General features: G+C 40.2%; 1 protein-coding gene across 1 annotated transcript in view; it reads left to right on the top strand.

The window, feature by feature from the left end:
- Positions 1-17,841, top strand: part of PDS5B (PDS5 cohesin associated factor B) — an 890,287-nt gene that overhangs the window by 685,828 nt on the left and 186,618 nt on the right. The window contains exons 29-30 of the mRNA XM_053708457.1: positions 15,821-15,883; positions 16,807-16,952. Of these exons, the coding sequence (XP_053564432.1) occupies positions 15,821-15,883; positions 16,807-16,952 (209 nt within the window). The remainder of the gene's footprint in view (positions 1-15,820; positions 15,884-16,806; positions 16,953-17,841) is intronic.

Here is a 17,841-nt window from a genome sequence, read left to right as displayed (position 1 = left end):
TTATCCTATAGCGCCTTGCATGCATTGCTCCTGTCACTGCTGCTGCGGCGTTCTGGTTTGAGTCTCTGGAAGAGGCTTTACAGGTAGCGACTCCATTGGATGACATACTTGACAAGCTTAGAGCACTTAAGCTAGCCAATTCTTTTGTTTCTGATGCCATTGTTCATTTGACTAAACTAACGGCTAAGAATTCTGGTTTTACTATCCAGGCGCGTAGAGCGATATGGCTTAAATCATGGTCAGCTGACGTTACTTCAAAGTCTAAGCTGCTTAAAATTCCCTTCAAGGGGCAGACCCTATTCGGGCCTGGTTTGAAGGAGATTGTTGCTGATATCACTGGAAGAAAAGGTCATGCCCTTCTTCAGGATAGGTCCAAATCAAGGGCCAAACAGTCTAATTTTTGTGCCTTTCAAAACTTCAAGGCAAGTGCGGCATCAACTTCCTCTAATGCAAAACAAGAGGGAACTTTTGCTCAGTCCAAGACGGTCTGGAGACCTAACCAGACCTGGAACAAGGGTAAGCAGGCCAAAAAGCCTGCTGCTGCCTCTAAGACAGCATGAAGGAACGGCCCCCTATCCGGTAACGGATCTAGTAGGGGGCAGACTTTTGCTCCTCCCAGGCGTGGGCAAGAGATGTCCAGGATCCCTGGGCGTTGGAAATTATATTCCAGGGATATCTTCTGGACTTCAAGGCTTCCCCTCCAAAAGGGAGATTTCACCTTTCACAATTATCTGCAAACCAGATAAAGAGAGAGGCATTCTTACACTGTGTACAAGACCTCCTAGTTATGGGAGTGATCCATCCAGTTCCAAAGGAGGGACAGGGATTTTACTCAAATCTGTTTGTAGTTCCCAAAAAAGATGGAACCTTCAGACCAATTTTGGATCTAAAGATCTTAAACAAATTCCTCAGAGTTCCATCATTCAAGATGGAGACTATTCGTACCATCCTACCTATGATCCAGGAGAGTCAATACATGACTACAGTGGATTTAAAGGATGCTTATCTTCACATTCCGATACACAAAGATCATCATCGGTTTCTCAGGTTTGCCTTCCTAGACAGGCATTACCAGTTTGTAGCTCTTCCCTTTGGGTTAGCTACAGCCCCAAGAATTTTTATGAAGGTTCTGGGGTCGCTTCTGGCGGTCCTAAGGCCGCGGGGCATAACAGTGGCCCCTTATTTAGACGACATCCTGATTCAGGCGTCAAACTTCCAAATTGCCAAGTCTCATACGGACATAGTGTTGAAATTTCTGAGGTCGCATGGGTGGAAGGTGAACGAGGAAAAGAGTTCTCTTTCCCCCCTCACAAGAGTTTCCTTCCTAGGGACTCTGATAGATTCTGTAGAAATGAAAATTTACCTGACGGAGTCCAGGTTATCAAAACTTCTAAATTCCTGCTGTGTTCTTTATTCCATTCCTCGCCCTTCGGTGGCTCAGTGCATGGAAGTAATCGGCTTAATGGTAGCGGCAATGGACATAGTGCCGTTTGCATGCCTACATCTCAGACCGCTGCAACTCTGCATGCTCAGTCAGTGGAATGGGGATTACACAGATTTGTCCCCTCTACTAAATCTGGATCAAGAGACCAGGGATTCTCTTCTCTGGTGGCTATCTCGGGTCCATCTGTCCAAAGGTATGACCTTTCGCAGGCCAGATTGGACAATTGTAATGACAGATGCCAGCCTTCTAGTTTGGGGTACAGTCTGGTACTCCCTGAAGGCTCAGGGATCGTGGACTCAGGAGGAGTCACTCCTTCCAATAAACATTCTGGAACTAAGAGCGATATTCAATGCTCTTCAGGCTTGGCCTCAGCTAGCGGCAATGAGGTTCATCAGATTTCAGTCGGACAACATCACGACTGTGGCTTACATCAACCATCAAGGGGGAACAAGGAGTTCCCTAGCGATGTTAGCAGTCTCAAAGATAATTCGCTGGGCAGAGATTCACTCTTGCCACCTATCAGCTATCCATATCCCAGGTGTAGAGAACTGGGAGGCGGATTTTCTAAGTCGACAGACTTTTCATCCGGGGGAGTGGGAACTCCATCCGGAGGTGTTTGCACAATTGGTTCATCGTTGGGGCAAACCAGAACTGGATCTCATGGCGTCTCGCCAGAACGCCAAGCTTCCTTGTTACGGATCCAGGTCCAGGGACCCCAAGGCACTGCTGATAGATGCTCTAGCAGCGCCTTAGTCCTTCAACCTGGCTTATGTGTTTCCACCGTTTCCTCTGCTCCCTCGTCTGATTGCCAAGATCAAGCAGGAGAGAGCATCGGTGATCTTGATAGCGCCTGCGTGGCCATGCAGGACTTGGTATGCAGATCTAGTGGACATGTCATCTTTTCCAACATGGACTCTGCCGCTGAGACAGGACCTTCTACTTCAAGGTCCTTTCAACCATCCAAATCTATTTTCTCTGAGGCTGACTGCCTGGAGATTGAACGCTTGATTTTATCAAAGCGTGGTTTCTCCGAGTCAGTCATTGATACCTTAATTCAGGCACGAAAGCCTGTCACCAGGAAAATCTATCATAAGATATGGCGTAAATATCTTTATTGGTGTGAATCCAAGGGCTACTCATGGAGTAAGGTCAGGATTCCCAGGATATTATCTTTTCTCCAAGAAGGATTGGAGAAAGGATTGTCAGCTAGTTCCTTAAAGGGACAGATTTCTGCGCTATCTATTCTTTTGCACAAGCGTCTGGCGGATGTCCCAGACGTTCAGGCATTTTGTCAGGCTTTAGTTAGAATCAAGCCTGTGTTTAAACCTGTTGCTCCACCTTGGAGCTTAAATTTGGTTCTTAAAGTTCTTCAGGGGGTTCCGTTTGAACCTCTTCATTCCATAGATATCAAACTTTTATCTTGGAAAGTTCTTTTTTTTTTTGGTAGCTATTTCCTCGGCTCGTAGAGTTTCCGAGTTATCTGCCTTACAATGTGATTCTCCTTATCTGATCTTCCTAAGGTGGTATCTAATAAGAATATCAATCAAGAGATTGTTGTTCCGTCTTTGTGTCCTAATCCTTCTTCAAAGAAGGAACGTCTATTACACAATCTGGACGTGGTTCGTGCTTTAAAGTTTTACTTACAAGCTACTAAAGATTTTCGTCAAACATCTGCTTTGTTTGTTGCCTACTCTGGACAGAGGAGAGGTCAAAAGGCTTTGGCAACCTCTTTCTTTTTGGCTAAGAAGCATAATCCGCTTAGCCTATGAGACTGCTGGCCAGCAGCCTCCAGAAAGGATTTGCAGCTCATTCTACTAGAGCTGTGGCTTCCACATGGGCCTTTAAAAATGAGACTTCTGTTGAACATATTTACAAGGCGGCGACTTGGTCTTCGCTTCATACTTTTTCAAAATTCTACAAATTTGATACTTTTGCTTCTTCGGAGGCTATTTTTGGGAGAGAGGTTTTACAGGCAGTGGTACCTTCCGTTTAAGTTCCTGCCTTGTCCCTCCCTTCATCCGTGTACTTTAGCTTTGGTATTGGTATCCCACAAGTAATGGATGATCCGTGGACTGGATACACTTTACAAGAGAAAACATAATTTATGCTTACCTGATAAATTTATTTCTCTTGTGGTGTATACAGTCCACGGCCCGCCCTGTCATTTTAAGGCAGGTATTTTTTAATTTTTAAACTACAGTCACCACTGCACCCTATGGTTTCTCCTTTCTCTGTTTGTTTTCGGTCGAATGACTGGATATGGCAGTTAGGGGAGGAGCTATATAGACAGCTCTGCTGTGGGTGTCCTCTTGCAACTTCCTGTTGGGAATGAGAATATCCCAGTAAGTAATGTATGATCCGTGGACTGGATACACCACAAGAGAAATAAATTTATCAGGTAAGCATAAATTATGTTTTCTCTTGTGGTGTATCCAGTCCACGGCCCGCCCTGTCATTTTAAGGCAGGTGTTTTTTATTTTTAAACTACAGTCACCACTGCACCCTATCGTTTCTCCTTTTTTCTTGCTTGTCTTCGGTCGAATGACTGGGGGTGGCAGTTAGGGGAGGAGCTATATAGACAGCTCTTCTGTGGGTGTCCTCTTGAAACTTCCTGTTGGGAAGGAGAATATCCCACCAGTAATGGATGAACCCGTGGACTGGATACACCACAAGAGAAATACATTTATCAGGTAAGCATAAATTTTGTTTTTTCTCTTTGAGTCAGTCATTAAGACTATGATTCAGGCTCGTAAGCCTGTGACTATGAAGTTTTATTATAAGATTTGGTGTAAATATTTGTATTGGTGTGAATACAAAGGCTACACTTGGAGTAGAGTTAGGATTCCTAGGATTTTGTCTTTTCTCCAGGAGGGTTTGGAGAAAGGTTTATCTGCTAGTACCCTGAAGGGTCACATTTCTGCTTTATCTATTTTATTGCACAAGCACCTGGCAGATGTGCAAGATGTTCATTCTTTTTGTCAGCCCTTGGTTAGAATTCGGCCTTTGTTTAAATCTACTACTCCACCTTGGAGTCTGAATTTAGTTCTTAGAGTCCTTCAACAGGCTCTGTTTGAACCTATGAATTCTTTGTTTATTAAGATGTTATCTTGGAAGGTTTTGTTTCTGGTGGCTATTTCTTCTGCTCAAAGAGTTTCGGAGCTTTCAGCCTTGCAGTATGAATCGCCTTTTCTTATTTTTCACTCTGATAAGGCAGTTATGCGTACTGCCTTGGGTTTTCTTCCCAAGGTTGTTTCTGATAAGAATATTAATCAAGAGATTATTGTTCCTTCTTTGTTTTCTAATCCTTCTTCTCATAAGGAGAGTTTGTTGCACAACCTGTATGTGGTTCGTGCATTGAAATATTATTTGCAGGCGACTAAGGATTTTCGCCAGTCTTCTTCTTTATTTGTTGTCTTTTCTGGGAAGCGTAAGAGTAAGAAAGCTACCACTACTTCTCTTTCTTGTTGAGGAGTGTTATTCGTTTGGCATATGAGACTCCTGGTCAGCAGCCTCCTGAGAGAATCACGTCTCATTCCACGAGGGCTGTTTCATCTTCTTGGGCTTTCAAAAATGGAGCTTCTGTAGATCAGCTTTGCAAGGCTGCGACTTGGTCATCTTTGCATACTTTTTTTAAATTTTACAAATTTGATAATTTGGCTTCAGCAGAGGCTTCTTTTGGGAGAAGGATTCTTCAAGCAGTGGTGCCTTCTGTTTAGGTTAAGTGTCTTGTCCCTCCCTTATCATCCGTGTCCTCTAGCTTGGATATTGGTTCCCAACAGTAATTACGATGATCCGTGGACTCACTGTGTCAGAAAGAAAACATAATTTATTCTTACCTGATAAATTTATTTTTCTTGACAAGGTGAGTCCACGGCCCGCCCTGTTTTTCAGACAGTTTGCTTTTCTATAAACTTCAGGCACCTCTGCACCTTAGATTACTTCCTTTCTCCTTTCCCTTTGGTCAAATGACTGGGGTTTGTGGGTAGGGGGAGTGGTATTTAACAGCTTTTGCTGTGGCGCTCCTTGCCGCCTCCTGCTGGTCAGGTGTGATATTCCCAACAGTAATTAAGATGATCCGTGGACTCACCGTGTCAAGAAAGAGAGAAATTTATCAGGTAAGAATAAATTGTTTTTTCAATACCTCCTTTTTGTTATTACTCGTGAACTCCACAGCTTGGGTATTAGTTCACCAGAGTAAAGGATTGTGGACTCTCACCACCTGTATGAAATGCTTACCTAAATAAATTAATTTAATTCATGGTGGTTAGAGTCTGAGATTCCTTTGTTTTTTCTGTGGTTAGTGGGGTTTTTTTTTCTTCAGCACATCTTTTTTTTTTTCCCTGTTCTTTTTATGGCTCTTATTCCTTTTTCTTACATCACTTGCTTGACTATATGTTAGACTGAGGTATTTGTGTGGTGGGAGGGGTTTTATAGCGCTCTTGGGGTGTAGGAATCTTTGCCTCCTCCTAATGGTAGAGAAGACTAATTCCCAAGAGTAAAGGATTATGGACTCACCACCAAGAAACAAATGAATTTATCAGGTAAGCATAAATTGTTTTTTATCACTATCAGCCTTTCAACTCTGTGTTAAACCCCCACAGCCAATTGGTTTAGATAAGTTTCCCTATCGGGCCCAACTTTATTCTGTGGCTACCAATCGGTGCTTTAACTTACTGGGCTAAACCACAAAAAGTTGCAGAGTCGATAGTGATAACATTACGTTCTCTAACAAATTATTGCATGTAATTTTTGACACTATAATTGTCTTTAACTAAAAGGTAATTTCCTAGCCCCCTAGGTTAGAAGATTGAACAAATACAGAATTCTGAACCTTTTGACAAGTAAACTCCTGGCGTGCACTGGGATTAATTATGGAGTCTACATTATTCAAATGTTTTTCTGACAAATGGAGCAAAACCACAGACTGTTTCTAAGCCTTAAGATGCTGTATTTTTCCACAGTCGGTTTTTTGGATGGTTCTACTTGCCGGGCTCATTATGAGACTCCTTTGCTGCTTAATTTTGTAGCTCATATTCATCGGGGTCCATCCTAGGTTGTCCATCTATTTCACCATACAAGGTTGTAACTTGGTTAAAAAGGGTCAAATTCACCCAAAACATGTATTTCCTTAATCAGACTTTGATTATGATATCCATAGATATTTTTATTCATTGACAGAATTGAGTTGAATGGGATATGCATAGAGGTCATGAAAAGTGGTCTCCTTTTGAGGCCTCTTTACTTACCAGGATTCTGGAAATTAGAGCAGACGTTATTGCTGTGATATACAGGATCCTCTGGTTGTACATGTAACATGTCAGGACGCAATCCTTTTTTTCCCCTGTATACGGTTCCCAGACCAAGTGACGCGTCAGATGACGTCACACTCCACACACACCTGTCTCTCCTGGTAGTCACACCGCAATTGTATGCAGAGTGTTTGTCCGACATGCCACAATAAAGGTATGAATTGATTTACTTTATCTCGACTTATGTGCTTGTGTTGTGCCTAACTCAGTGGACATCTCACTTGGTCTGGGAACCGTATACAGGGGAATTTCTTCTTGTTGATATTTATACCTGAGAACCAGCAGCCTGGTCTGCAAGCTTAGGTTTGTGCCGGGAGAGGCCGACACAGCTTCCCTTTACGCTCCCATTCAGACCAAACCGCTCATTATTCTTAACTATCACCCATCCGTGTATATTAACCATGTTTGAAATATCCTAGCTTTGTAAAAGGATCAGAGTTATACTAGTACTAATAAATCATTTAGATTTCTTTCATGTAATTGGCAAGAGTCCATGAGCTAGTGACGTATGGGATATACATTCCTACCAGGAGGGGCAAAGTTTCCCAAACCTCAAAATGCCTATAAATACACCCCCCACCACACCCACAATTCAGTTTTACAAACTTTGCCTCCTATGGAGGTGGTGAAGTAAGTTTGTGCTAGATTTCTACGTTGATATGCGCTTCTCAGCATGCTGAAGCCCGGTTCCTCTCAGAGTGCAGTGAATGACAGAGGGATGTGAAGGGAGTATTACCTATTGAATACAATGGTCATCCTAACGGGGATCTATTTCATAGGTTCTCTGTTATCGGTCGTAGAGATTCATCTCCTACCTCCCTTTTCAGATCGACGATATACTCTTATATACCATTACCTCTACTGATTCTCGTTTCAGTACTGGTTTGGCTATCTACTTTATGTAGATTAGTGTCTTTTGGTAAGTATGTTTTCCTTTTATTTAAGACACTCTCATCTATGTTTTGGCACTTTATATGTAAAGTTCTAAATATAATGTTTGTAATTATATTTGCCATGATTCAGGTTAATCAGTATATTTCCTTCTTTCAGACTGTCAGTTTCATTTTGGGAAATGCATATAAAAAAATATATATAATAAAAAAAAAATGAAAATTTTCAAATTGACTCTCTCTTCTAAATTGCGGGCTGTTAGGCTCGCGGGAGCGCAAAATGCTATAATTTATTGCATCATTCTTGGCGCGAGACTTTTTTGGCGCGAGAATTGCATTTGTTGACGTAATATCGTCATTTCCGGCGTCTTAGTTGTCACCGAGAGTTTTCACGTAGTTGCGTCATCTATGACGCTCGTGTTTGTTGCAGACGTTCTTGGCGCCAAAAAATACTTTGTCAGTTGTGGGCGTCATACTTGACGCCAGATTTTTGACATTATTTAAGTCCTTATTTCATTTTCTTCTGGTTTCCAGAGGCTTATTTTGTTTGCATTTTTTCCCATTCCTAAAACTTTCATATAAGGAAACTGATAATTTAGCTTTATATGTTATTTTTTCTATTACATATTGCAAGATGTCTCAATCTGACCCTGTCTCAGAATCTACTACTGGAATCCTGCTGCCTGATGTCGGTTCTTCCAAAGCTAAGTGCATTTGTTGTAAACTTGTGGTAACTGTTCCTCCGGCTGTAGTTTGTGTTGTCATGATAAACTTTCAAATGCAGACAATATTTCCATTAGTAGTAATCCATTACCTGTTGTTGTTCCTTCAACATCTAATGTTCAGGATATTCCTGTTAATGTGAGAGAATTTGTTTCTAATTCCATTCAGAAGGCTTTGTCTGTCATACCACCTTCTAATAAACGTAAAAGGTCTTTTAAAACTTCTCATAAATTTGATGAATTTTTAAATGACTGACAGCATTCTCATTTATCTATCTCTGATGAGGATCTATCTGGTTCAGAAGATTCTACCTCCGATATTGACACTGCCAAATCCTCATACTTATTTAAAGTGTTGTTGATTGCATTAGATATGGAGGAGACTAGTCCTCTTGATATTAAAACCAGTAAACGTTTAAATTCGGTTTTTAAACCTCATGTAGTTATTCCAGAGGTTTTTCCAGTTCCTGATGCTATTTCAGATGTATTTTCTAGGGAATGGAATAGACTCGGTGGTACTTTTACTCCTTCAAGGTTTAAGAAACTGTATCCTTTGCCGACTGATAGATTGGAGTTTTGGGAAAAGATCCCCAAAGTTGATGGGGCCATCTTTCTACTCTTGCTAAACGTACTACTATTCCTATGGCAGATAGTACTTCTTTTAAAGATCTTTTAGATAGGAAACTTGAATCTTTTCTAAGGAAGGCTTATTTATGTTCAGGTCATCTTCTTAGGCCTGCTATTTCTTTGGCTGATGTTGCTGCTGCTGCTTCAACTTTTTGGTTGGAAACTTTAGCGCAACAAGTACCAGATCATAATGTGTATAGCATTGTTAAGCTAATTCAACATGCTAATAATTTCATTTGTGATGCCATTTTTTATATCATTAGAATTTGTCAGATATATGTCTTTAGCTATATTAGCTAGAAGAGCTTTATGGCTTAAATCTTGGAATGCTGATATGACTTCTAAATCAACGTTGCTATCTCTCTCTTTCCAAGGTAATAAATTATTTGGTTTTTAGTTGGATTCTATTATTTCAACTGTCACTGGGGGGAGGGAGCTTTTTTGCCTCAGGATAAAAAATCGAAGTGTAAATTTAGGGCTGCTAACCATTTTTGTTCCTTTCGTCAAAATAAGGAACAGAAACCTGACCCTTCCCCTAATGGAACGGTTTCCAATTGGAAGCTTTCTCCAGTCTGGAATAAATCCAAGCCATTTAAAAAAATCAAAATCAGCCCCCAAGTCTGCATGAAGGTGCGGCCCTCATTCCAGCGCAGCTGGTAGGGGGCAGACTAAGATTTTACAAGGATGTTTGGATCAATTCAATCCAAAATCATTGGATTCAGAACATTATTTCTGAAGGGTACAGAATAGGTTTCAAAGTAAGACCGCCTGTGAGAAGTTTCTTTATCTCACACATTCCAGTGAACCCAGTAAAGGCTCAGGCTTTCCTGAAGTGTGTTTCAGACCTGGAGTTATCTGGGGTAATTGTGCCAGTTCCTTTTCAGGAACGGGGTCTGGGGTTTTATTCAAATCTGTTCATTGTCCCAAAGAAGGAGAATTCTTTCAGACCAGTTCTGGATCTAAAAATTTTGAATCGTTATGTAAGAATACCAACATTCAAGATGGTGACTATAAGGACTATTCTGCCTTTTGTTCAGCAAGGGCATTATATGTCCACAATAGACTTACATGATGCATATCTTCATATTCCGATTAATCCAGATCACTATCAGTTCCTGAGATTCTCTTTTCTAGACAAGCATTACCAATTTGTTGCTCTTCTTTTTGGATCTTTTCAAAGGTTCTTAGTGCCCTACTCTCTGTAATCAGAGAGCGGGGTATTGCGGTGTTTCCTTATTTGGACGATATCTTGGTACTTGCTCAGTCTTTACATTCTGTTGAATCTCACACGAATCAACTAGTGTTGTTTCTTCAAAGACATGGTTGGAGGATCAATTTACCAAAAAGTTCCTTGATTCCTCAGACAAGGGTAACCTTTTTAGGATTCCAAATAGATTCAGTATCCATGACTCTGTTTTTTACAGACAAAAGACGTCTGAAATTGATTTCAGCTTGTCGGAACCTTCAGTTTCAATCATTCCCTTCAGTAGCTATGTGCATGGAGGTTTTAGGTCTCATGACTGCAGCATCGGACGAGATCCCCTTTGCTCGTTTTCACATGAGACCTCTTCAGCTTTGTATACTGAGCCAATGGTGCAGGGATGATACAAAGATATCACAATTAATATCCTTAAATGCCAATGTTCGACTATCTCTGACTTGGTGGTTAGATCACCATTTTTTAGTTGAAGGGGCCTCTTTTTTGTTCGTCCAGACTGGACTGTGATCACAACAGATGCGAGTCTTTCAGGTTGGGGAGCTATCTGGGGATCTCTGACAGCGCAGAGGGTTTGGAAATCTCAAGAGGCGAGATTACCAATCAATATTTTGGAACTCCGTGCGATTCTCAGAGCTCTTCAGTTTTGGCCTCTTCTGAAGAGAGAACAGTTTATTTGTTTTCAGACAGACAATGTCACAACCGTGGCGTATGTCAATCATCAAGGTGGGACTCACAGTCCTCAAGCTATGAAAGAAGTATCTCGGATACTTGCATGGGCGGAATCCAGCTCCTGTCTAATCTCTGCAGTCCATATCCCAGATATAGACAATTGGGAAGCGGAATATCTCAGTCGACAGACTTTACATCCGGGAGAGTGGTCTCTTCACCCAGATGTGTTTTCTCTTGTTAAGTGTATCCAGTCCACGGATCATCCATTACTTGTGGGATATTCTCCTTCCCAACAGGAAGTTGAAAGAGGATCACCCACAGCAGAGCTGCTATATAGCTCCTCCCCTAACTGCCATATCCAGTCATTCTCTTGCAACTCTCAACAAAGATGGACGTAGTAAGAGGAGAGTGGTGTATTATAGTTAGTTTCTAAACTTCAATCAAAAGTTTATTTTTAAATGGTACCGGAGTGTACTGTTTTATCAAAGGCAGCATTAGAAGAAGAATCTGCCTGTGATTTCTATGATCTTAGCAGAAGTAACTAAGATCCATTGCCGTTCTCACATATTCTGAGGAGTGAGGTAACTTCAGAGGGGGAATGGCGTGCAGGTTTTCCTGCAATAAGGTATGTGCAGTTAACATATTTCTAGGGATGGAATTTGCTAGAAAAATGCTGCTGATACCGGATTAATATAAGTTAAGCCTAAATGCAGTGATTTAATAGCGACTGGTATCAGGCTTATTAACAGAGATACATACTCTTATAAAAGTGTAATATAAAACGTTTGCTGGCATGTTAATCGTTTTTATATATGCTTTGGTGATAAAACTTATTGGGGCTTAGTTTTTTCCACATGGCTGGCTTTATTTTTGCCTAGAAACAGTTTCCTGAGGCTTTCCACTGTTATAGTATAAAAGTTACAGTTGGTGCAGTTAAAATTACAAACTGTGACATTCAGCTTCCCTCAGCAGTCCCCTGCATGCTATAGGACATCTCTGAAGGGCTCAAAAGGCTTCAAAAGTAGGAGCTGTGGCAGTTGTTATGACTGTTTAAAAAACATATTTTTCGTTTTGTTAATCTGTTTTTTGTATTAAGGGGTTAATCATCCATTTCCAAGTGGGTGCAATGCTCTGCTAACTTGTTACATACACTGTAAAAATTTCGTTAGTGTAACTGCCTTTTTTCACTGTTATTTCAAATTTTGCCAAAATTTGTTTCTCTTAAAGGCACAGTAACGTTTTTTATATTGCTTGTTAACTTTGTTTAAAGTGTTTTCCAAGCTTGCTAGTCTCATTGCTAGTCTGTACAAACATGTCTGACACAGAGGAAACTACTTGTTCGTTATGTTTAAAAGCCATGGTGGAGCCCCATAGGAGAATGTGTACTAAATGTATTGATTTCACCTTAAACAGTAAAGATCAGTCTTTATCTATAAAAGAATTGTCACCAGAGGGGTCTGTCGAGGGGGAAGTTATGCCGACTAACTCTCCCCACGTGTCGGACCCTTCGCCTCCCGCTCGAGGGACGCACGCTAATATGGCGCCAAGAACATCAGGGATGCCCATAGCGATTACTTTGCAGGACATGGCTGCAATCATGAATAATACCCTGTCACAGGTATTAGCCAGATTGCCTGAATTGAGAGGCAAGCGCGATAGCTCTGGGGTTAGACGAGATACAGAGCGCGTAGATGCTGTAAGAGCCATGTCTGATACTGCGTCACAATATGCAGAACCTGAGGACAGAGAGCTTCAGTCTGTGGGTGACGTCTCTGAATCGGGGAGACCTGATTCAGAGATTTCAAATTTTAAATTTAAGCTTGAGAACCTCCGTGTGTTACTTGGGGAGGTATTAGCTGCTCTGAATGTCTGTGACACAATTGCAGTGCCAGAGAAATTGTGTAGGCTGGATAAATACTATGCAGTGCCGGTGAGTACTGATGTTTTTCCAATACCTAAAAGGCTTACAGAAATTATTAGTAAGGAGTGGGATAGACCCGGTGTGCCCTTTTCCCCACCTCCTATAGTTAGAAAAATGTTTCCAATAGATGCCACTACACGGGAGTTATGGCAGACAGTCCCTAAGGTGGAGAGAGCAGTTTCTACTTTAGCAAAGCGTACCACTATCCCGGTTGAGGACAGTTGTGCTTTTTCAGATCCAATGGATAAAAAATTAGAGGGTTACCTTAAGAAAATGTTTATTCAACAAGGTTTTATTTTACAGCCCCTTGCATGCATTGCGCCTGTCACTGCTGCTGCGGCGTCGTTCTGGTTTGAGGCCCTGAATGAGGCCTCTGTTGAACAGATTTGCAAGGCTGCAACTTGGTCTTCGCTTCATACCTTTTCAAAATTTTACAAATTTGATACTTTTGCTTCTTCGGAGGCTGTTTTTGGGAGAAAGGTTCTTCAGGCAGTGGTTCCTTCCGTTTAAGTTCCTGCCTTGTCCCTCCCATCATCCGTGTACTTAAGCTTTGGTATTGGTATCCCACAAGTAATGGATGATCCGTGGACTGGATTCACTTAACAAGAGAAAACATAATTTATGCTTACCTGATAAATTTATTTCTCTTGTAGTGTATCCAGTCCACGGCCCGCCCTGTCCTTTTTAAGGCAGGTCAAAATTTTAATTAAACTTCAGTCACCACTGCACCCTATGGTTTCTCCTTTCTCGGCTTGTTTCGGTCGAATGACTGGATATGGCAGTTAGGGGAGGAGCTATATAGCAGCTCTGCTGTGGGTGATCCTCTTGCAACTTCCTGTTGGGAAGGAGAATATCCCACAAGTAATGGATGATCCGTGGACTGGATACACTACAAGAGAAATAAATTTATCAGGTAAGCATAAATTATGTTTTTTTCAGATTGTTCAGATGTGGGGGCTTCCAGAAATAGATTTGATGGCTTCTCATCTAAACAGGAAACTTCCCAGGTATCTGTCCATGTCCAGGGATCCTCAGGCGGAAGCAGTGGATGTGTTGACACTTCCTTGGAGTTATCAACCTGCTTATATCTTTCCGCCTCTAGTTCTTCTTCCAAGAGTGATTTCGAAAATCATAATGGAGCGTTCATTTGTACTGCTGGTGGCTCCAGCATGGCTACACAGGTTTTGGTATGCGGATCTTGTTCGGATGTCCAGTTGCCAACCTTGGCTACTTCCGTTAAGGCCCGACCTTCTATCTCAAGACCCATTTTTCCATCAGGATTTCAAATCATTAAATTTGAAGGTATGGGGATTGAAAGCTTAGTGCTTAGTCATAGAGGTTTCTCTGACTCAGTGATTAATACTATGTTGCAGGCTCGTAAATCTGTGTCTAGAAAGATTTATTACAGAGTTTGGAAGACTTACATTTCATGGTGTTCTTCTCATAAATTCTCTTGGCATTCTTTTAGAATTCCTAGAATTTTACAGTTTCGTCAGGATGGTTTAGATAAGCATTTGTTTGCAAGTTCCTTGAAAGGACAAATCTTCTCTTTCTGTTCTGTTCCCCAGAAAAATTGCTAATCTTCCTGATATTCATTGTTTTGTACAGGCTTTGGTTCGTATCAAGCCTGTCATTAAGTCAATCTCTCCTCCTTGGAGTCTTTATTTGGTTTTGAGGGCTTTACAGGCTCCTCCGTTTGAGCCTATGCATTCTCTGGACATTAAATTACTTTCTTGGAAAGTATTGTTCCTTTTGGCCATCTCCGCTGCTAGAAGAGTTTCTGAATTATCTGCTCTTTCTTGTGAGTCTCCTTTTCTTATTTTTCATCAGGATAAGGCGGTTTTGCGGACTTCATTTAAATTTTTACCTTAAGTTGTGAATTCCAACAACATTAGTAGAGAAATTGTTGTCCCTTCGTTGTGTCCTAATCCTAAGAATTCTCTGGAGAGATCTTTACATTCTTTGGATGTGGTAAGAGCTTTGAAATATTATGTTTAAGCTACTAAAGATTTCAGAAAGACTTCTAGTCTATTTGTTATCTTTTCTGGTTCTAGGAAAGGTCAGAAGGTTTCTGCCATTTCTTTGGCATCTTGGTTAAAGCTTTTAATTCATCATGCTTATTTGGAGTCGGGTAAATCCCCTACTTTCTGGGCTTTTAAGAATGAAGCTTCTGTTGATCAAATTTGCAAAGCTGCAACTTGGTCTTCTTTGCATACTTTTACTAAATTCTACCATTTTGATGTTTTCTCTTCTTCAGAAGCAGTTTTTGGTAGAAAAGTACTTAAGGCAGCTGTTTCAGTTTGATTCTTCTGCTTATAATTTCAGTTTTTTTTTTCATTATAAAGATTAAAACTTTTGATTTGGGTTGTGGATTAATTTTTCAGTGGAATTGGCTGTCTTTATTTTTATCCCTCCCTCTCTAGTGACTCTTGCGTGGAGTTCCTTGAATCTTGGGTATTTGCTATCCCATACGTCACTAGCTCATGGACTCTTGCCAATTACATGAAAGAAAACATAATTTATGTAAGAATTTACCTGATAAATTCATTTCTTTCATATTGGCAAGAGTTCATGAGACCCACCCTTTTTATGGTGGTTATGATTTTTTTGTATAAAGCACAATTATTCCAATTCCTTGTTGATGCTTTCGCTCCTTTCTCATCACCCCACTTCTTGGCTATTCGTTAAACTGAATTGTGGGTGTGGTGGAGGGTGTATTTATAGGCATTTTGAGGTTTGGGAAACTTTGCCCCTCCTGGTAGTAATGTATATCCCATATGTCACTAGCTCATGGACTCTTGACAATATGAAAGAAATGAATTTATCAGGTAAATTCTTACATAAATTATGTTTTTACACCCTCTTATTTGTATATTTCTACAACATAAAGTATGTTTCTAAATAAAAAAAAATATCATTTGCATGGGTTGCTTAAGAAGAAAATTTGTCATAGTGGTTTGATTGCTTTGGTGGTTTTTATGCTATTGCGTAAAATCTAATGTTTCTCTTCTCCACACAGAATTTCAGCAACACAAAAAATTATCTTCCTGCAGAACTGAAATCATTTTTCACTCCAGGCAAGGTAAGTTGATGGTAATTTTATGCAAAATCTCATATCTCAAATCATTCTTGCTTCCTTGGGGTGGAATGTCTACTTCTTTGGCTGCTTGTGTTTGAGTTTCTTGATTATTTTCACTGTTCTGAGATTTCGGGGGGGGGGGGGGGGGATCTTTCATGATTCAGAGAATAAAGTTGTAAACAACTTTCTAATTTGCCTTCCTTCTCTTGATATCCTTTGTTGAAGAATCAACAATACATTACTGGAAGCTAGCAGAGCACATCTGGTAGAGGCATATATGTGCATCCACTAATCGGCAGCTCCTGAGCATACCTAAATATCATTTTCAACAACGGCTATAAAGAGAACAAAACAAATTGGATATGAAAATTTGGAAATTTGTTTAAAATCAAATGATCTCTTTGATTCATGAAAGAAACATTTTCTTTGTGTCCATTTAAGGGTTCAGATTCACAGCTATTCTTCTGAGGACTCTCTCTTTTCCCATATCTCTGGTTAGGGTTTGTGTCCATATGGCAAACATATACATTTATATAGTTGCTTAAACTCTTCACTTCCTTAGAAGTGTAAATCTGTTTAATGCTAATTAATCATATAACATTGTATAGCTTTTTGAATTTTTGTCCCTTTAATCAACTTCTTAATATTGTGTGATATGGAATGGAGTCTTGTCCACATGACTTGTCTAGCCTTTTATAACCGTGACATGTTCGTGATATTTCTTCTTTTTCTAATAAGATTATAGCTTAATAGGTAAGTTTAATTTAGCGTAAGGGGATATTAAAGAGAGAGAACAGTCTGAAGATTTTTTTCCTACTTAATCCAAGTGGCATGGAACTATATACCATACATTGAAGATTATATGTTATCATTTCAGCTATGATTTAAGAGATTGATAGTAAACTTTAATATTTTTTATTTGTTAGCCAAAATCTGCAAATGTCCTTGGAGCAGTCAATAAACCCTTATCAACAGCTGGAAAACAGATGCAGTCAAAGTCTTCTCGAATGGAGACTGTAAGCAACGCTAGCAGCAATTCTAATCCAAGCTCTCCAGGGAGAATGAAGGGAAGGTAAGTTAGCAAATATGTTTGTAAGTTAGGAATCGGATGTTGGGTTTGTTCTACTGTGGGTGGGGACATAATTTCAGCACACAGATGTTTTCTTTGCCTCTCTCCCTTTGCAAGAGAGCATACACCAGACCTCCACAAAAAATCATTTATGCTTTACTTTTGTAAAATTTAAGCAGCCGTACCTTTAAAACCAAAAGTTTGCCTTTCCTGAGCATGATTACACATTGGACAGATGCTATTACATTACACCCTTACACACACTTGCTGACATTTCCACTATTCCTGGATGAGCAAGAATTATTTTCAGGGACAGTTAACCACCTTGTAATTACAATACAATATAATGCTATAGAATAACATATCGGCCAAGTCTTAACATTTTTAAAACAAAGTTTTTTGTTTTTCAAAAACCCAAACTCCACCCACCATTTGCGTTATTTGCAAAAGAGCCAACCTTTTAATGACAGTGACTAGCCTTATTGCCTTTTGACCTAAAGTTAGTATACAATTGTTTATCAGCTATTTGATAAAGCCAATTAGATAGAGATCTGTAGCAGAGTTAGCATTGAGAATCATTTTGCACCACACACTTCTCACAGATTCTCGGTGTCCTGGGTGCTCAGCAATACACATTATTTTCTTCACTGTAATCTTACTGGCCTATTGCCGTGTAAAGTGTGATGTAAGTAGTAAGTGTAAGAGCCAACAAAAGCAGCCAGATGGTAAACAAAAGGCAATGTTTGAAGAAGAATGGAAGTAAAGTATTATTACAGTATATGTGTAAGAGTTTTATTTGTATGTCCATGGAAATTGGAACATTATTGACGTGCACATGTGTGGGTGGGGGTTAAGGGTTTAAATGTTTGCTGACATTTGTATTGTTGCACTT

The sequence above is a fragment of the Bombina bombina genome, chromosome 3 (assembly GCF_027579735.1).
Source record: "Bombina bombina isolate aBomBom1 chromosome 3, aBomBom1.pri, whole genome shotgun sequence".
NCBI lineage: Eukaryota > Metazoa > Chordata > Amphibia > Anura > Bombinatoridae > Bombina > Bombina bombina.
The sequence above is the reverse complement of the archived record's forward strand: the minus strand, read 5'-3'. Positions and strand labels throughout refer to the sequence as shown.